The sequence below is a fragment of the Panthera leo genome, chromosome A1 (assembly GCF_018350215.1).
Source record: "Panthera leo isolate Ple1 chromosome A1, P.leo_Ple1_pat1.1, whole genome shotgun sequence".
In the NCBI taxonomy this organism is placed as follows: Eukaryota; Metazoa; Chordata; class Mammalia; order Carnivora; family Felidae; genus Panthera; species Panthera leo.
The window spans coordinates 6,983,639-7,000,637 of record NC_056679.1 but is presented as its reverse complement, the minus strand read 5'-3'; the positions used below and the strand labels follow the sequence as shown (position 1 = coordinate 7,000,637).

The 16,999-nt window shown below is 51.3% G+C and overlaps 2 protein-coding genes and 1 non-coding gene across 7 annotated transcripts in view; 2 read left to right on the top strand and 1 right to left on the bottom strand.

Moving 5' to 3' along the window:
- The window catches only part of MTIF3 (mitochondrial translational initiation factor 3), a 16,981-nt gene extending 13,221 nt beyond the window's left edge, over nt 1-3,760 (top strand). For all 5 annotated transcript variants that reach the window (XM_042938662.1, XM_042938508.1, XM_042938743.1 and 2 more), the window contains 2 exons: nt 2,399-2,556; nt 3,505-3,760. In XM_042938662.1, the coding sequence (XP_042794596.1) occupies nt 2,399-2,556; nt 3,505-3,723 (377 nt within the window). In that variant the 3' untranslated portion in view covers nt 3,724-3,760. The remainder of the gene's footprint in view (nt 1-2,398; nt 2,557-3,504) is intronic.
- On the bottom strand, nt 3,708-16,999 carry GTF3A (general transcription factor IIIA). The gene is made up of 10 exons (XM_042954194.1): nt 16,951-16,999; nt 15,775-15,974; nt 13,474-13,574; nt 9,381-9,477; nt 8,896-8,984; nt 7,616-7,689; nt 6,083-6,163; nt 5,344-5,573; nt 4,202-4,261; nt 3,708-3,970 (listed from the first exon to the last, which is right to left on the bottom strand). The coding sequence occupies exons 1-10, from the start codon at nt 16,997-16,999 to the stop codon at nt 3,806-3,808; spliced, it is 1,146 nt and encodes a 381-aa protein (XP_042810128.1). The 3' UTR covers nt 3,708-3,805.
- On the top strand, nt 13,316-13,422 carry LOC122202388. Its single transcript, XR_006194631.1, has one exon. It is a non-coding gene; the product is annotated as a U6 spliceosomal RNA (small nuclear RNA).

Below are 16,999 nucleotides of genomic sequence, written 5' to 3'. Positions count from 1 at the left end.
GGCCTTGTCTTTTATGTCTTATGGAGCCCGGAACTAGACATCAAGTGAAAATTTTTCATGAGTCCTAATAAGCGCTGACCGTTACGAAAGCTTGTTTTATGGAAAACACTCTGGGGCAGGGGCAGGAGACGGGTCCCAGAGCTGCCACAGCGAGGTTGTGTGTCTTAGGAAAATCACACGGTTCTCTGTGGCTCAGTTCTGTGGCACCACATTCAACAAGGATGTTGGCTGGGAAACAAAAAGTCTTCAGAAGAGGCCAACCGGGATGGTAAGGACATCACATTGCATCGCAGAAAAAACGCAGAACAGCACCGAGAAGCTTGGAGAGCTTTGGCGGGGGTGCTCTTTGCAGAGATAGTTGAAGTGCTAAGGTGGTAAAGGCATTAATTTTGTTCCGGTGGCGACGTAGGACCAGCTGCGGGAGCTTGAAGGAAGCGGGGAGGTGTTCCTAAAAGGAGGTCTTTTAGGAAAATTACTTTTGGGAATTAGAAAGCATACCGAAAACTATACACACCTGTTACCCACCATCCAAGATGAACAAGCGTTAACGTTGTTGTACTAAAGATTGTTAAACGAAACAAAACATTAGAGGAAAGTCGAAGTCTCCGTGCTCCCTTTTCCTGTGCCGTCCTCCCTCCCTGCCGCCGTGGACATGAATGTGGGTCTGTGCTGTTAAACTTCAGTGACGTACAAACCCGTGGTATATGGCATGATTCTGTACACATGAAAATTATGTCATGCTGTCTTCAAGAGCTAGGTTTATGTAACAGCTGTAGCTAATTTTTTATAATTACTCAGTGGAATCCTCAGAATGTACCAGATACCGTGGATTGGTCAGGGCCTTTCCATGGGCATTGGGCTCGTTTCCAGCCTTTCATTTCCAGACCAAAGCTGGCTCGTTTCCAGACCAAAGGGCATGTCTGTCAGTGTCTCCAGAGTCTATGGGGCAAATTGTCAGCAATATGTGAAATTTCTTTCTCTACATCCTCACCCATACTTGGTACTCTCATCTAATTTTTGTCCTGCCAATGGGTGAGAAACCCGATCTTATTATTTCTTTGGGTTTCATTTCACCATTTGAGCTGCCTCTTCTGTGAACTGCCTGTTTACATGCCCTCTTCCTCTGCTTGCGTGGTCCCCCCTCCCACCCCCGCCAATTTATAAGATTCTCTGTGTGATGCAAAAAAACCTTATCCTAGTTAGATTTCTTTTTTTTTTTTTGCCCTTTTCAAAATTACACCATAGTGTCTTTGATATAGGAAATTATCAATTTTTTTCCTTAACAAAATCCTTCTTTTTTTTTAATGTTTATTTTTTAGGGAGATAAACAGAGCATGAGCAGGAGAGGGGCAGAGAGAGAGGGAGACACAGAATCTGAAGTAGGGTCCAGGCTCCAGGCTGGAGCACAGGGCCCGATGCGGGGCTCGAACTCACACACCGTGAGGTCATGACCTGAGCCGAAGTCAGATGTTCAACCAACTGAGTCACCCAGCCGTCCCTTAAAATCCTTTTAGCCTGAGGTCACAAACATACCCATACCCGGTCTTTTCTTCTATTTTAAAGTTGTATTTTTTCACATGCAGTTAGTGCTCCCAGGAAGATTGTTGTGTGGATTAAAACCTAACTTTTCCCCCGTATGAAAACTCTGAATCTTCCAACGCTTTTACTAAGGAATCTGTTCCTTCCCTGTAATTTTCTAAGTCAGGATTTCCATTGCTGGATACAGGACATAGAAAGCTCGCTCTCTCGTCTGATGCAGTCTGGCTGACCCCATTGTCATTAGAAGGGCACCACTAAGGGAGTCAGATGAGAAGAGTACTTCCCAGGGGCGCCTGAATGGCTCAGTCGGATAAGCGTCCGACTCCAGCTCAGGTCATGATCTCGCGGTTTGGGGGTTCGAGCCCCACATCGGGCTCTGTGCTGACAGCTCAGAGCCTGGAGCCTGCTTCGGATTCTGTGTCTTCCTCTCTCTCTGCCCCTCCCCGGCTCATGTTCTGTCTCTCTCTCTCTCTCTCTCAAAAATAAACATTTTAAAAAATTTTTTGAAAAAAGAGTACTTCCTAAACACTGCTCCAGTCAGAAAGAAAAATAAGGCCAATTAAGTTTATCATAAAGCTAAACTTGTTCCTTTTAAAGGACCATTCTTTTGTACTGTCATCAAATGAGGGTACTAATAAATGGAAGCATTTCAGATCTAGATACTTGACAGGTAAAAACTGGTACCTTTATGTCTATTTTCCTTGTTTAAAAAGCGTTCACCGGTCTATCAGACTAAGTCAGGAAGAGGAGCGTCCGGGCCCCTGTGGCAACCGCAGATCTCACGAAGTGTGCATGACCCAGCTCAGGTCCCCCAAAGGGAGCAGTCAACAGTCCTAAAAAAGTCTCTGTTTTAAACTAGGCCCTACCCTGACAAAGGAGCTAACTTTTTCTTCAAATATTGGACAACATGATTTGGACACAAAGAGTAAACAGATTCAGCAATGGATTGAGAAAAAATACAGAGTTCAAATTACTATAAAGAAAGGGAAGAACGTAGAGGAGCCAGAAAATAAAATGGTAAGTGAAAGCAGGTCTGAGAAACTGCTCACTCTGTTTGCTGATCTAAAAGGACAATCTAGAAAGTCTGGGTAACGTGAAGGCAGAGTAGCTGGCGAACTCTACCGTGACGGCAGTAGCTTCCCAATTCGTTTTTCAAAATGCAAACATCCGCTCCATATACTTTTTCCACTGAAGCATAAGTATCGTCATGTGAAAACACTGCACTTCGTAATCTAGTGAAAGAGTAATGTGTACTCTTCTCTTTGACAAATTGTACAGTATCTAACATTTAAGCAGAAAAACATAGATTCATTTTTTTTAAAGTCTTTTTACGATTTATGAACGCCTCTGAGAATTCTTCCATATAAAGTTAAATGGTCTTTATGAAAAGTATCAGTTTACACTCCCAGGGTAAGTCTACAGAGTAACGACTTCACTTTTAGAGCCCGAGAACTCAGCAGCTAAAAGGCAGCACGAGTCCAGTGGTTTCCGTCCTTGTTCGTGTTAGAATCACCGAGACCTAGGACCCAGCCCAGCTGATCCTGGATCTCTGGAACTGGGTGTGTTTCCCAAATGACTGTGAGCGAGTGTTAGGAACCGCACAGGACTGACAGTTGTGGGGATAAGGAGGTCCTCTGCCCGTGCCCAGACCCACCGCTCTGTACTTCTTTTTTCCAAGAGGGTAGCTGGAGCCAAACACAGCCCCTCAGGGCCATTGACAGCGGGGATTTTAAACTATCGACTTTTAGTGCAGGAGTATAGTTACATGGAGTTTGTAAAACTGCCTGGTTATGGTATAGGTTTCAACGACTGCTTAACCAGAAAGGCACAGTTTAATTGAGCTAATCACTTAAATAACAGCAACTCAATCAAGAATGCAGATTTGCATGGGTATTAGAGCATTAGCACTAGGAAGAATCGAAGACATTGGTTTTAAATTAATCTTTGGCCGTTCTCCCCTTCTAGGAGGAGATATGTAATCAAATACTCCAAACTATGCCCGGAATAGCTACCTTCTCAACCCGCCCACAACCTGTTAGGGGAGGGAAAGCTGTAATGTGTGTTCTTCGTCATTTAAGCAAAAAGGAAGAGAATGCATATAGAGAAACGCAAGGAGCCCAGAAAGAGGACCCTTTGAACAAAGAAAATGGAAACAACAGAGAATCAGATGTTGTGCATCCATGATTTTAATAAAGAAAAATGTGCTTCTGGGAGGAAAGAACTGAACTGGCTGGTCTGTGGTCCTTTAAGCAAAGCAATCTGGTGTTCAGTTGAGGGTAAGTATCGCGACCGTCGAGAGCACCCTGTCTTCAGTACAGTTCAGTGACTCTCCGTTTGTAGGCAGAGATGAGCTTTGTCCTTGTTTCTTTTTAGGAGGAATGTATCCACTGAGACGAGAGGCCAAACTCCGTTTTTCACGAGACGGTTTTACCTTTGGAAATCAGAAAGCGAGACAATGAGAACACAAAATCAAACTATCCAACTAACCTAATAGCTGTACCCCCCAACAGGCACCCAGCACCCCCTTAGAAGAAAGCGAAGCCCGGCGATCGCGTTCCCGGTAGAGCAGCTCACACAGCAGTGACGAGCGGAAAGTACCCGAGACTGCATCCGGCTGGGGCACTTGGGGTTTAAAACCCACAGCGGGCCCCAGTTAACTTACTTTGAGGTTCATTTTCTTCTTGTCAGGGTCATGCACAACGGCGTGCCTAGTGAGACTTTGCTACAATGAAGGGAAAAGAAAAAGTTATGTTTCTGAAACGCTGCCATGTGGGTGCCTATTAATATGAGAACTTCACGAGTTCTTTAAATAAACTGTCGACCTTCTTTCTGTTACACACCGTTGAGGGACTCGACCTCTACTTAAAGATTCTCCCACCAGAGCAGAATTCTTCCTCACATCCTACACCTCATCACTACCTTTCCCGAGGACCCATGTTCCGAATTTAGACAGTCTCACCGCCACCCCCCCCCCCCCCCGTGGCTTCTGAGTTGCTTCCTGAGGGGGAGGAGGGGGAGCCAGTTCTGGATGAGCTATTCCAGGCTGGAGAAGCTTCCTGTAACTGAATCTAGGCAGCAGCATTCCCAAACACCAACGGAACACCTGACCGGTCTCCCTGCCCTCGATGAGGATGCGGACCGCGATCGGCTCCGAGCTGCTGTCGGTTTGCATCCACGCTGGGCCTGCCTCACTTGTGTGTTCTGTCTTAACCATGGCGCACGGCGCATGGCACACGCTTGGAAGAGTACCGGCCAGAGAGCCTGCCGAGCCGCACGGGGCCCTCCGGTGAGTGTCCCGTGCTCGCCTGTTCACATCTCGCCCAGATCTAGACTAGACTCCAGTCCTAAGGTCCCTCGTGTCCTGATGCCCACTTCTCGATCCCTAGATGGTGAGTCTAAAAGGACACCTAATAGGCATGTGGTACCACAGGCCACTGGTTCTCAAATGGAGGTAGGGAAGAATCACCTGGAAGGTTCGTTACAACACAAATTACCGGGTCCCATCCCCAGTTTCTGATTCGGGGGGGGGGGGGGGGGGGGAAGGATATGCATTTCTAGCAAGTTCTCTGGTGATGCAGAAGCTCCCGGTCAAGGGCCACACTTTTGAGAACCACTCGCACGGGCGAATGCGGTTGTTGCGGGGACTTCAGAACCACCCCTGCTGAGGCGAGAGGGGAAGGTCCGGGTCACCCAGCTTTCCCCATCGGCAGGCCCCGGGACACCGTCTTGGGACCCAGGGCTCCCAGGAACCCCGCCGGGAGGCCGCCCGGCTAGAGGACCGCGTCTGTGAGGGCGAGTACTTACTTTCATTGCGAACGTTTTGCCGCAGCCGGCGTGCTCACAGGTGAATGGGCGCCTTTCCTCGTGAAAAGAGAGAATGTGGCTCTGGAGATTAAAGACCGTTGTGTAGGTCCTACCACAGCCTTCCCTGGGACACCGGCACACCTCCCTCTCCGGGGCGTGAGTCTTCATATGTTGCTTCAGGTAGTCCTTGCGTTTAAAGGTTTTCTGGCAGACTTCACATCTTATGGCCTCTGGTGGAGCAGACACACACTTAACCCATTTCCCCGGGTATCGCCACGCGGGAAAATTAACAATGAGCTTGTAAGGCAGGTATTTGGGGCCAAAAAGGTCACGATGATCATAAATCCGAACACCGGCTGCGGTGTCTGTTGCTTGGAAGCCGGTCTCGATGCTCCCACGTGCTGTATTACGTGGAGTCACTCTGTTCCCTTAAGGGAGCAGGGGTTCTCAGCCTGGTGGCCGTGGGCAGGGGACAAGATGAAGTAGACCCGTGTCCTTCCTCGGCCTCCAGTACAGAAGGCACCGCCTCCCAGATCGCCCCCCCTGCCGGAGCCTTTCCGGCCGCTAACTGCACGGCGGTCCTCCCCGACCCGGGACCCCGGCTCCCGCGCGTCTGCCGGGCCGAGGTACCAGCTTCACAAACGTCACGGGAACGCCTTTGTCTTAAGGCACACGCCTAGCACTTCACTCTCCAAAACCGTGGGGGCAAATGTCACTGCACCACGCACATCTGCCTCACCTTTATGGGCTTCCCTCATGTGTTTTAGAAGCTCTGTCCACGTTTTTGCCACGAAGGAACATTCTTTTTTGCACACGTAGCCTGTGTAGGAAAAGGCAGATTGGCGCATCGCCTTGTGTGAATATTCAGCATAAACACCGCTCGTCATTGGAAAGGAAACTTACAGCCTATACAGTTGCCCTCCTACCTCCCAATACCATTGTGTTCCGTCAGCCGTTGGAGGTGGGAATAAAAACTAAGGTTTGTTTTATAGTAAAACCCAACGACCCCACAGCGAGGTGTTCACTGCACGTGGGGTTTCACCTCAGCAGACTTCACGGAAGGATGCCGTGCCCTCTCCCGCTGTGGTCAGTGAGCTGGGTAGACCGCGCGTGGGCTCCCGGCTGCCGTCACTCCCCGGCCGCTGGCTCACGGTCCCTTCCCTCCCTGCTCTGTGCTTGCCTCTTGTTTTCCTCAGAGCTCTGGGGTCCTCTGCGTTCGCCAGACCACCAACACTGAGTCTCGGTGGTCGTGTGCCCATCCCTGGCCGCCTCGAGTCTTACCATCTGGTAGGTTCTGCACTGCAGAAAAGACTCGGGCTGCGACTAAGGGAGAAAATAAGACCCTAGAGGAAACGCTGCGGACGACAGTGGACATTGTGCAAAGCACCGCAGCTGGAAGAATCCGGGTAACAGCCAGCCCGTGTTTCACCCACGAGATACCAGAGTGAAACTAAAAGGAGCGAGGCCACCTCTCAGGCTTCACCTACTACTCTCTTGTTTTAAAAAAAAAACAACCCAGGGGCGCCTGGGTGGCGCAGTCGGTTAAGCGTCCGACTTCAGCCAGGTCACGATCTCGCGGTCCGTGAGTTCGAGCCCCGCGTCAGGCTCTGGGCTGATGGCTCGGAGCCTGGAGCCTGTTTCCGATTCTGTGTCTCCCTCTCTCTCTGCCCTTCCCCCGTTCATGCTCTGTCTCTCTCTGTCCCAAAAATGAATAAAAAAACGTTGAAAAAAAAAAAATTAAAAAAAAAAAAACAACCCAAAAACCTATTCTATACTCAGAAAACCGGAATACAGATATAAAAACGTCCCTCGTGGAAACAGAACAGATTCAGGTAACTTAATCCAGTCTTTCTGAAAGAAGTTACGACCTGATTCCTCCGGAACCTCCAACTGTTACCCAAGCCCTGCGAGTGCCAGTAAGGAAAAGAACGACACAGGTCGTGAAGACGTTTAAATGGTGGTGGCGAAGCCGACCTCGGCTGGAGCGCTGCACTCAGAAGCGTAACGCACCGCCAGGCACTCGCGCGGGGCATAAAGCGTTCGCTGCCAACGGCGACAAGAGCGGCGCGTGAACGGGCGACAGGCGGGCCTCCGGTCGAGAGCCTAACACCTCGGGCTGCGGCGTGCCGCCCCTGCCTGGACAGTGTCGAGTTTCTCAGCGTGGCCGTGGAACAGAAGAGAAGGCGCTTTCCGCTCAAAGCGTTAGGCCCGCCGGCACGCGTCGCGGTTAGTGTCTACTCAAAGCTGGTGCCACAGGGGCCCCCGTACGCACCCTCGTGGACCTTCCCGTGTCTCTTCAGCCTGCTGCGGGAGGCGAAGTGTTTCCCACATCCCTCATGGGCACACCTGGGCGAACGACACACGAGGCGTGAGCCAATCCGTTTCCGGGGGGCAGCCCCTCAGGGTCGACGTGAGCTTCGTCCTTTTCCGCTCCCAGAGTCTCTCCCCACGACCAAACCAATCGTAAAAAGGAGATTTAAAACTGAGACCGAATCACAGGTGAAATTCAGGTGACTGGCCAGCCTGCAGACAAAATAAACTTAGAGAAAAGTACCAGCACCTTTTTTTTTTTTTTTTTTTTTTTTTTTTAGGATGTGATCAAATAGTTTTTATCTTTATGCTTCTGAAAAGATACACTGTTTTCCTGGCTACAAAAACACGGCCTGTGTGAACCCCTAAGGCACTGGGCATGGTCTCTGCGAGTTTTAACGCTGCGGCCGAGGGCCGGCGTGGTGAGCAGGCTGCGTCAGGTGCACCCGTCTGGCGACCGGTGCAGAGGCACGTCCCAGCTCCGTGCGACAGCCCTCGGTGGCCGCCTACCGGCCCCGCGTGGGCCAGAAGCACCGCCAGCCCGTGCTCCTCAAGACCTCACCGGGTGCTCCTTCGCACCCTCCCCGAGTCCACCCCCGTGTGTCCCGTCGCCGTTCCTGTCCCTCCTGAAGGCCCCTCGCATGCAAGGCCGACAGGCCTGATCGCTGTGGCTCTGTCGGAAGGGACCGCTTTGTGTCTGCACCGTGACATTTCATACGACTGAATAAAGCCACTTCTCAGCGCTCCCTTCAAGCTTAACCACAACTGTACTGATCTCACAAATTATTCTGGAACACGTTAGCTATTTCTTTTAGCAAATAAAAGCCAAATTAAACTTTTGACGTGCCCCCGATATAGACGTGGGCGTTCACTGCACAGAAAAATGTTAAGATGTGGCTTCAGAACGCTTGTATCCCACCTCTGCATTTCAATCTTTTTTTTTTTTTTTTTTTTTTAGTTTTTATCTATTTTGAGAAAGAGCGAGAGCGCGTGCATGAGCTGAGGAGGGGCGGAGAGAGGGAGAGAGACACAGACAGAGAGAGAGAGAGAGAGAGAGAGAGAGAGAATCCCCAGCAGGCTCTGCACTCTCAGCACGGAGCCCGTCCCAGGGCTCAGACTCCTGAACCGTGAGATCATGATCTGAGCTGAAACCAAGAGTCGGACTGAGCCCCCAGGCGCCCCTGCGTGTCAATCTTCCCGCCACCTGAAATGCAAGAGACCTCACCCATGTGGAGAACCTACTTGAACAGTGGCTCACTGGTGTGCTGGCACTGATGGGTCCTCAGCTGCTGGTGTTTCTTAAAGGCCTTCTCACACCCTTCAAAAGTGCACTGTTTGATAAAGGTTCGTTAGACTTTGGAAAAAATCAAAGAGTGGTTCACAAGAGAATTCCCTCAGGAGAAACACACCGTGAAGATTTTACACTTGCTGCCTGCTCCCCCCGAGTTACCGTCAAATCCTATGCCAGGAAGCTTTAAAGATTTAACACATTGGAAACAGCAAAACGGTTTCATTTGGGGCAGTCTACCATAATAAACTTCATTAGCAAAAAAAAAAAAAAAAAAAAAAGGATGCTTTCAAAATAAGCCATTATTATGATAGCTAGTAGTTGGGCTAAATTCAGGTATCTGCCAGACAAAATCTGGTTGATGAGCCCTTTAGGAACATTAGACAATAAGCCTAAAAATATGCAGAGAGTTTAAGCATAGAAAATCATTCATACTTACTACATATTGTTTTTGCTGATTTTCATGCTTGCGTTCAAAATGTTTCTTCAAGTTTGATTTTGTGTTGAATTTCTGATCACAGCCACTAGCTGTACAACTGTAAGAAATTGCATAAATCAACAAAATATTAACAAACCGAGGGAAGAGAAGTTTTAAGATGTATATATCCTCCTCCTTTATAGAAGTACTGTCCAGGGGGCCTGGGTGGCTGTTGGTTGAGCGTCTCTGACTTCGGCTCAGGTCATGATCTCACGGTTCGTGGGTTCGGGCCCCACGTCGGGCTCTGCACCAACAGCTCGGAGCCTGGAGCCTCCCTTGGATTCTGTGGCTCCCTCTCTCTCTCCCCCTCCCCCACTTGTGGTCTCTCTCTCAAAGATAAACATTTAAAAAATTTAAAGAAACAACTACTGTCCAAAGTACAGTATAAAATAGTTATACTGTTATACAGTATATATGGAGTTATACAACTCCAAAGCGTTAAAGCCGAAGCGTCAGCCTCACTCTGACGGGATTACCAGGGAACGAGATGCGTCTTCACCCAGGCTTCTGAAACCAAGCACGTTCATCACACGTCCTTTATGAGCCGGGCACACAGAAGGTGCAAGACATTACTTCCAAAAGCCCAAACCCTGCTCAGGCTTAACTCCATGTTTAAGCGAAATTGTTTTTTAATTTAGAATCTGAAAACCTTCATTTTGCTTGAAATGTCAAAGTAAATTGCATTTCCAAAGGAAAAAAAAAAAAACCCTCAAAAACACTACTTTTAGCTTCTGTTCAGAGGTAGAAATGGGTATTTAGAGCAAAACCACCAACCATAATGCCCTCTGGCGTATCACCAAGCCATCCTAGTTCCCCTTAATGAGTGTTTCTATATCTTGCCCTTGAATTATCCAAATTCTTTGTGAAGTTGTGTTTTAAACGTGTGCTCTTCTTGTGAGAGTCCTCAGCCTGAGGGACGAAGCAGGACTTCTATGACGGCCCTAATCTCAGCCATCACGGACCAGTAAACACGGGGTGACACTGTCGGGCGCTGTGCCGTCTACAGGGGGCTGACCGTGAGCGGGGGCAGCGGGAGATCCCACTGGAAGCGTGCGGGAGGCTGTGGCAGAGAACACGACGGACGCCAACGGGTGGTGGTTTTGACCCCAGGGACGGAAGGCTGACTTTTAGCTGGGTACACGGTCAACAGAAATAGAACTTTTTCCAGCCTCCCCTGCAATCAGGGGTGGCCACACGGCTGTTTCTGGCCCATCCGGCTCAACGACCACAAAGTGTCTAAAAGGGGGCACGCCTCTTTTGCGCCTTCGCCCATCCTGGTGGCTGGAACGCCTATGATGGCTGGAACTCCAAAGGTCATCTTGGACCGCGACGTCGAAGCCCCAAGATGAGGACGGCAGTGACAAGTTCCAAGGAGCCCAGGTCCTACTGACTGTGGAACACCCCCAACTGTCCATGTCAGCGTTTCTGTTACACAAGAGAAACAGAGATGGTGTTGTTTAAGCCTCTGTTGTGCTGGGTTTTCTGTCACTCTTGACTTCAATCCTGACACAGGCATCTAACCCAACACCAGTGTGGGGCAAGAGGACAGGGTCCAGAAATGTCCCGACCGAGAGCAAAGAGCAGGCGCAGGGGCACAGAAGACGCGGACAGAGTTGCAGGGTGGTGCACGGACCGGGTTTTATGTCTGAGAGTCAAGCAGATGGGGCAAGATCACAAAAAGGCCAGATCGCAAAGGCCATTTGCACAATATACTAAGACCCTGGACTTTGTTATGAAAGCAACACTTAGACCCTGCACAGCTTTAAGAAGGGAAGCCGTCTAGAGCAGAGACAGCACCATTCAGGTCGGAGTCAGACCCTGAAATATGACCGTGGCCGCGGGGGGAGGGGCAGGGGTCTGACGAGAAGGGACAGAACCTGACGACCCGCCGGCTGCAGAGGACAGCCGCGAGGACGGGGCGTCCAGGGGAGCTGCCTCGCCTTCGCTGAGGGCCATCGGGTGGACAGGGATGCCACCAACAAGAACGAGGGACAGGAAGGCCGAAGGAAGCAGAGCTGAGGCTGCACTTCAAGAGACTTGGGCCACGTGGAATTAAGAGGCCAGAGAGAGAGCCGGAAGGGAGGAACACCGAGCTGCCCTGTTCCAGAGGGAACCCTCCCTTTCCAATTCACCCTGGGAATCTGTCCAGCCCCAGTTCTTCTTGAAGATCCAGTTTTTTAAGGAGCATACAGTAGCTTAATTCAGAAACCATGAAGCATAAAAAGGGACACAGCTGCAGGTTTCCTTCCACTCCTCACCCCTGCCTCCTCCCCACCCGGGACTCCCCACTACTCCCAGCCAGGACAGGCGACCTGTTCGGCTTTATACAGATAGAAGCAGATACAAATGCAGATTCTTCCCGCGTTCTTCTTCCTCCTCCTTTTTATGCACAAAAAGGCAGCCCTCTCTCCACTCTTCTGAACTGTGGTCTTTTGATGAATATGCCGTGGGACACTCACTCACGGCTTCACAGACGGTACCTGCATTTGTTTTTCCGGCTGTCTAGGATTCTAGCGTGTTGATATACTTTTCAGTCCCTCCTGATGAGCACACGGGTTGATTCCAATGCTGTGCACAGAACCTCGTAGCGGCATTTAATTCAGCCACAAGCGTATCTGTAGAATAAATTCCCCGAAGCGAAACTTCTAGGTCAAAGACTCTCTCCCGGCCCCATTTTCCAGACCACGCTTCGTTACTCTTTGCTGGGCTGGTCGAACCACATTTTGAAATACGTTAAGCTTCACTTAGGGTCATCTGTTTCGGTGATACGCCGTGTGCTTGAACAGGGACGGGACTGAACAAGTCTGCCCCCTCAGGACTTTGTCCCGTTCCCGCTGGCCAGCACGCTGGTCAGACGGAGGTGGCTCTCCACATGGACAAGGGCAGTGAAGACGATCCCGTGCCAACAACTGACAGCTCCCCTTCCTCAGACTGGACCTTAGTGAGACGTGAGACACTTCACATTCGTCATCCTCTTAAAACTGGAAGAAGTGAACTCAGATCATTAGCAAACCTCACTGCTCAAGGAGCTGTCTCATAGAACACACTTGTGATACCAAATTCTAACATCTGCAGGACGTGCCATACAGCTATTTTTCGACGTGGTCTCCCGGATGTAGCTCTGGGGATCTATAAAGTCGTTACTCTTTTTCCAATGAAAACTCCGTGTTTTCACGGAACATTTTGTCCAGTGGTTCTCAAAGTGTGGGTGCCAGACCCACGGCATCAACATCACCTGAGCCTTTGCTAGAAATGCAAATTCTCAGGCCCCACCCCATGTCTACTGAATCAGAAATTCCGGAGTGGGATCCAATACTCTGTGTTTTTTCTTAACAAGCTCTCCAGGTGATTCTCACGCTCCCTATATTTGAGACCCACTACTTTAAAAGACAAGCAACACCTCCACCCTTTTCAGAGATAATCAGCAACTCCAAGGAAAATACAATTAAGCCTGGCATGGGAGCGGTGAAGCGGCTCGATCTGAAGAAACACAAGATCAACTATTAAAAGCTCTACTCCTTTATGCTTCTGTCTCTTCTCCCAGCAGCTTATCGGTTCAGAAAGACCCTGTTCAATGCAGGGCCAAGAATCTGCCAGGGAACCATGACCCCATCTAGTCTGAACGGAGTGTTTTTCGAGGAGGGTGTCCCACTTAGTAGACACGTTAAAGGGAGGAGAGAGGATGCCAACTTAAGAGAACTTCAGACAGACTCATTCCTGAAGTTCTCACGAGTGACCCACACACCCCTCCTCTCTTCCACACGTTCAAAACCCAGGCTCCTCTCATACCATGAAGTGCAAAGGAAGGACACTGCACATCCCTGGCCTCACGAGTTAACAATCTACTTTCTTACCAGGTCTGCATGCCAAAAGCAAGCTCTTTAAAGGCCGTAAGAGTGCTCGCTTCGGCAGCACATATACTAAAATTGGAACGATACAGAGAAGATTAGCATGGCCCCTGCGCAAGGATGACACGCAAATTCGTGAAGCGTTCCATATTTAAAAAAAATAAAAAAATAAAAAAATAAAGGCCGTAAGACTGTTCTCTACTTACACAAATGGCTTTTCCCCAGTGTGAATCAGGACGTGGCGGGTCAGATGGTAGTCCCTGACGAAGGCTTTGCCACACCCTTCACGGTCACAAACAAACGGTCTCTAGCAGGAAGGAAAGAAAAAAACATGTCACTCCTGCCCCAGTTAGTATCTCTGGTACCATTTAAAGACCTAAAACGTGTAGGGGACATTTTAGCCAGGCAGGGACTCTGCCTCCAGGGATGGTTTCCACTGAGTTACACAAATGCCACGACTGCCTCCCGAAGTCGGTGCAGCAGATCCTGCCCTGTCAGTCGCACGCGAACTAAGCGGGTGGCCTTCACGGTAACAGCACCGCTCACGTGCTCCCAACCCGACAGCAAGCGTCCACAGCAAGCCCCTTACGGATGACTTGTGTGCTGTTAGCGTTGGCCGATGTGCACAGGTCACCACCACTGCATGTTTTTCTCCACTGAAAGCCTACGGCAGAGGCAGGTGCGGGTTCCCTCTCATCCCGGACAATCCCAGGGTCTGTGCTAAGAGAAGGCCTGACACACCCAAGGAAAACGCTCGCAGCCTCACTGCGACCACCGCTTGGGACCCAGGAGGTGGGAGGAGGGGGTCTCCATTCTGAACCTACAGGAAAAGTCGAAACACATCCCCCAAATAACCAGTGTGGTTTATTTACCTATGAAAAACATAGCCCCACGGCAGTCCGGGGGGGGGGAGGTACCGAGGCCCCAAATGTCAGTGCTAGTAACAAAGCAAGCAGACGGGAAGACAGAAGAGCTGAGTTACCAGGGGAACATCCACAGAGTTTTGCACAATATTTGCCATTCTTTTTGTTGTCGTTGTTTTTGTTTTAAAGAAAGTGCAATTCATTGAGAGAGGCGCAGCTGAGGGAGGGGGGTGCAGGGCTACCGCTCCCATGCCCCGAGGACACAATCTGCCCTTCCCCTGGGCCATGGCTCTGGGGGCAATCCACAGAGGGGACAGGAGGCTCACGCTGCCCCAGGGTTTCTCGGAGAGGGACACAAAAGTGACCACGTGCTTCTCTCCCTGGACATACTGGTTTCAGAACCCAGAAGCTGAGGGGCGGGATGGGCAAGAGAAAGGACAGGAAGGAGAACACAACGGCTGCTCCGAGGGGAGCCAGTCACTGGGCAAGACTGCCACGACAGCGGGTGGCACGGGTAAAGTCCGGGACAGAAAGGAGCAGCGCGAACGGTCCGCGTAGAAAAGAGCTGGAGGAAAGGGTCAACCTTCCAATGGCAGAGAGGGTAGGGAGCCATGAGGTCACACGAAGGAACGGCCCGGAAGTTAGGTAGGTTTGGGAGCAAAGGCGGGGGCTGCAGGTCCCTGGGTTAAGAAGTAAAGGGCTTTAGCTGAGGCAGTGTCAGGCCAGGCTCTGCCGAACACTGGGAAACTGGGCAGGTTCCCTGGCCTCCGTGAGCTTCCCTTTCCCCAACTGCCATCTTCCAAAGGCTTCCTACTGCCCTCAGAAGAAAACCCAAACTCCAAACCCTATTTGCACCCTGGCCTACAAATGATCCCACCACACCTGCTTCTCAGACCTCCTCTTATACGGCCCCCAACTCGATCACAATCACAGGTTCCTTCTGCAGTTTCTTTCCACCAGGACTGTTTTCCCTTGTGTCTTCCCAGTTGGATCCCTTCCTTCTCATTCAGGTCAAAAGAGACCTTTCCTGACCATCCTCCAGGAGCCCTCAATTTACTGCGTCTCATTCCTACTTATTCCTTTGTCCCCACTCAAGGACAAGGTCGGTGACAGCAGGAGCCTTTTGTTTTGTCGACTACTCTCGTCAGAGCTAAAAAGGTACTGAATTGTGAAGGAATGAACGCATGCTGCTTGCAGAACCTCCAGTACTAAGACGTTACCCCTCGTTCCAGTTCCAGGAGGCCAGGGATTAAGGCAGGTGTCTGCTGGGGGTCGAGGGCGTAGAAAGCATGCGAGTAAATGAATCCTTCCTCTGCACCTATTTACAGATTATCAGGAGACGGTGACGGACCAAGCCTCAAGATCAAAGGAGAAGCAGCGGCTCAGGGTGCTTGGAGCCCATGGCAAGGCTGTCGTTGGGTCTCAGAACTTGTCTACCTCTCCTCGGCTCCTCCCTAACCTAAGGCAGAGCTGGTTCGCCTCTGTGATCCAGGCTGCCAAGACCGCATAGGTCTCGCACAGGCTTGTGCAGCCACACGCTGCCCCGGGGCCTCTGGGACAGAGCCCAGCTGGCGGGCCACCCCATCCCGAGTCCCCGGGCCCGGACGCCACACCCCTCCGTGGCCGGGCCGGCGGCCCCGTTACCTCCCCCGTGTGCTTGCACAGGTGCGCGTCTAGCTTCCACGCCTTGTTGTAATTGGCGCTGCAGTCGGGGAAGGAACAGATGAACCTCCTACTGAGCGCGGAGGGCGGCGGGGCGGGGCTCTCGCCCGCCGCGGTGAAGGCGTCGGCGATGGTCAGGGATGACACGGCCTCGGCGACCGAGGCCTGCGGCTCCAGGACGCCTCAGCGGGCGCTCAGCCACGTGCCGAGCCACGGGCGACGAACGGCTGCGCGCGGCCGCCGCCGGACCCCGCTCCTTCCACTCCCGGAGGCTCCCACGCGCGACCCCCCCCCCCCCGGACTTCCGGGAGCACGACCCCGGAGGGGCGGAACTGGAGCGCCGGCCCGCGCGCGCGCACAACAAGCCCCGCCCCGCGCCGGCGCCGCGTTTGCGCATGCTCCAGGGAGCCGCTCGCCGGCCGCGCCCACCCACTTTGGGTGGAGCTTGCTCGCGGTGCCCGCGGCCGGGGCTTCCTCTTCCCCGGCGCTTTTCCCTGATGGGCTCTAAGGGTCCCGCACCCCCAGCGCAGCTGATTTGTGACCTGTTTTCCGCCCGCCACCACTCTCTATAAAGCGTAACTTAAATTACATTATTAGTTTGTCTTTTTTATGGATAGATTTCCTTGCATGCTTTCTACTTGGTTCCAAAAGTTGTCGGCACGTTTGGAATCTCTTACAAATTGTGAGCCCAGAACATACCCCGGACCAACGAAGCCACAATTTTTGGAAACTCCCTAGGGATTCCGGTGTGCAGGAAATTTGGGGAACCAGTGCCCCGAGACCTTGCTGCTCCGAGTGTGGTTTGCGGACGGGCAGCATCATGAGAAATCAGAACCACAGACCTACTTGAATCAGCGCAATCTCCAGGGGGTGTGGTGCACATTCAGATTTGAGAAGCGCTGTTTCAGAGGCTTGAGTGAATGGAGGTGTCTTGGTTTTACCAGGATCACTTAAGGATGTCCTTGGATGAGGGTAACAGTGACAGGATGGATTGTCTGATGATCCACCGGGTGTGGCTTGTTCACATCTCGCATCATTCCAAATCGTTAAGCGGGTCCTTATCAGAAGGTGATGAACAGGTCTCTGCAGAGAAGCGCAGTTTTGAAACCAAGCCCGGGGCTTGCCGCCCAGCCCTGATCTGGGATCCTCACATCGTACTCGCTCCTGAGCTCAGTCGCGTCATCTGTACAGTGAAGATGATGATCAT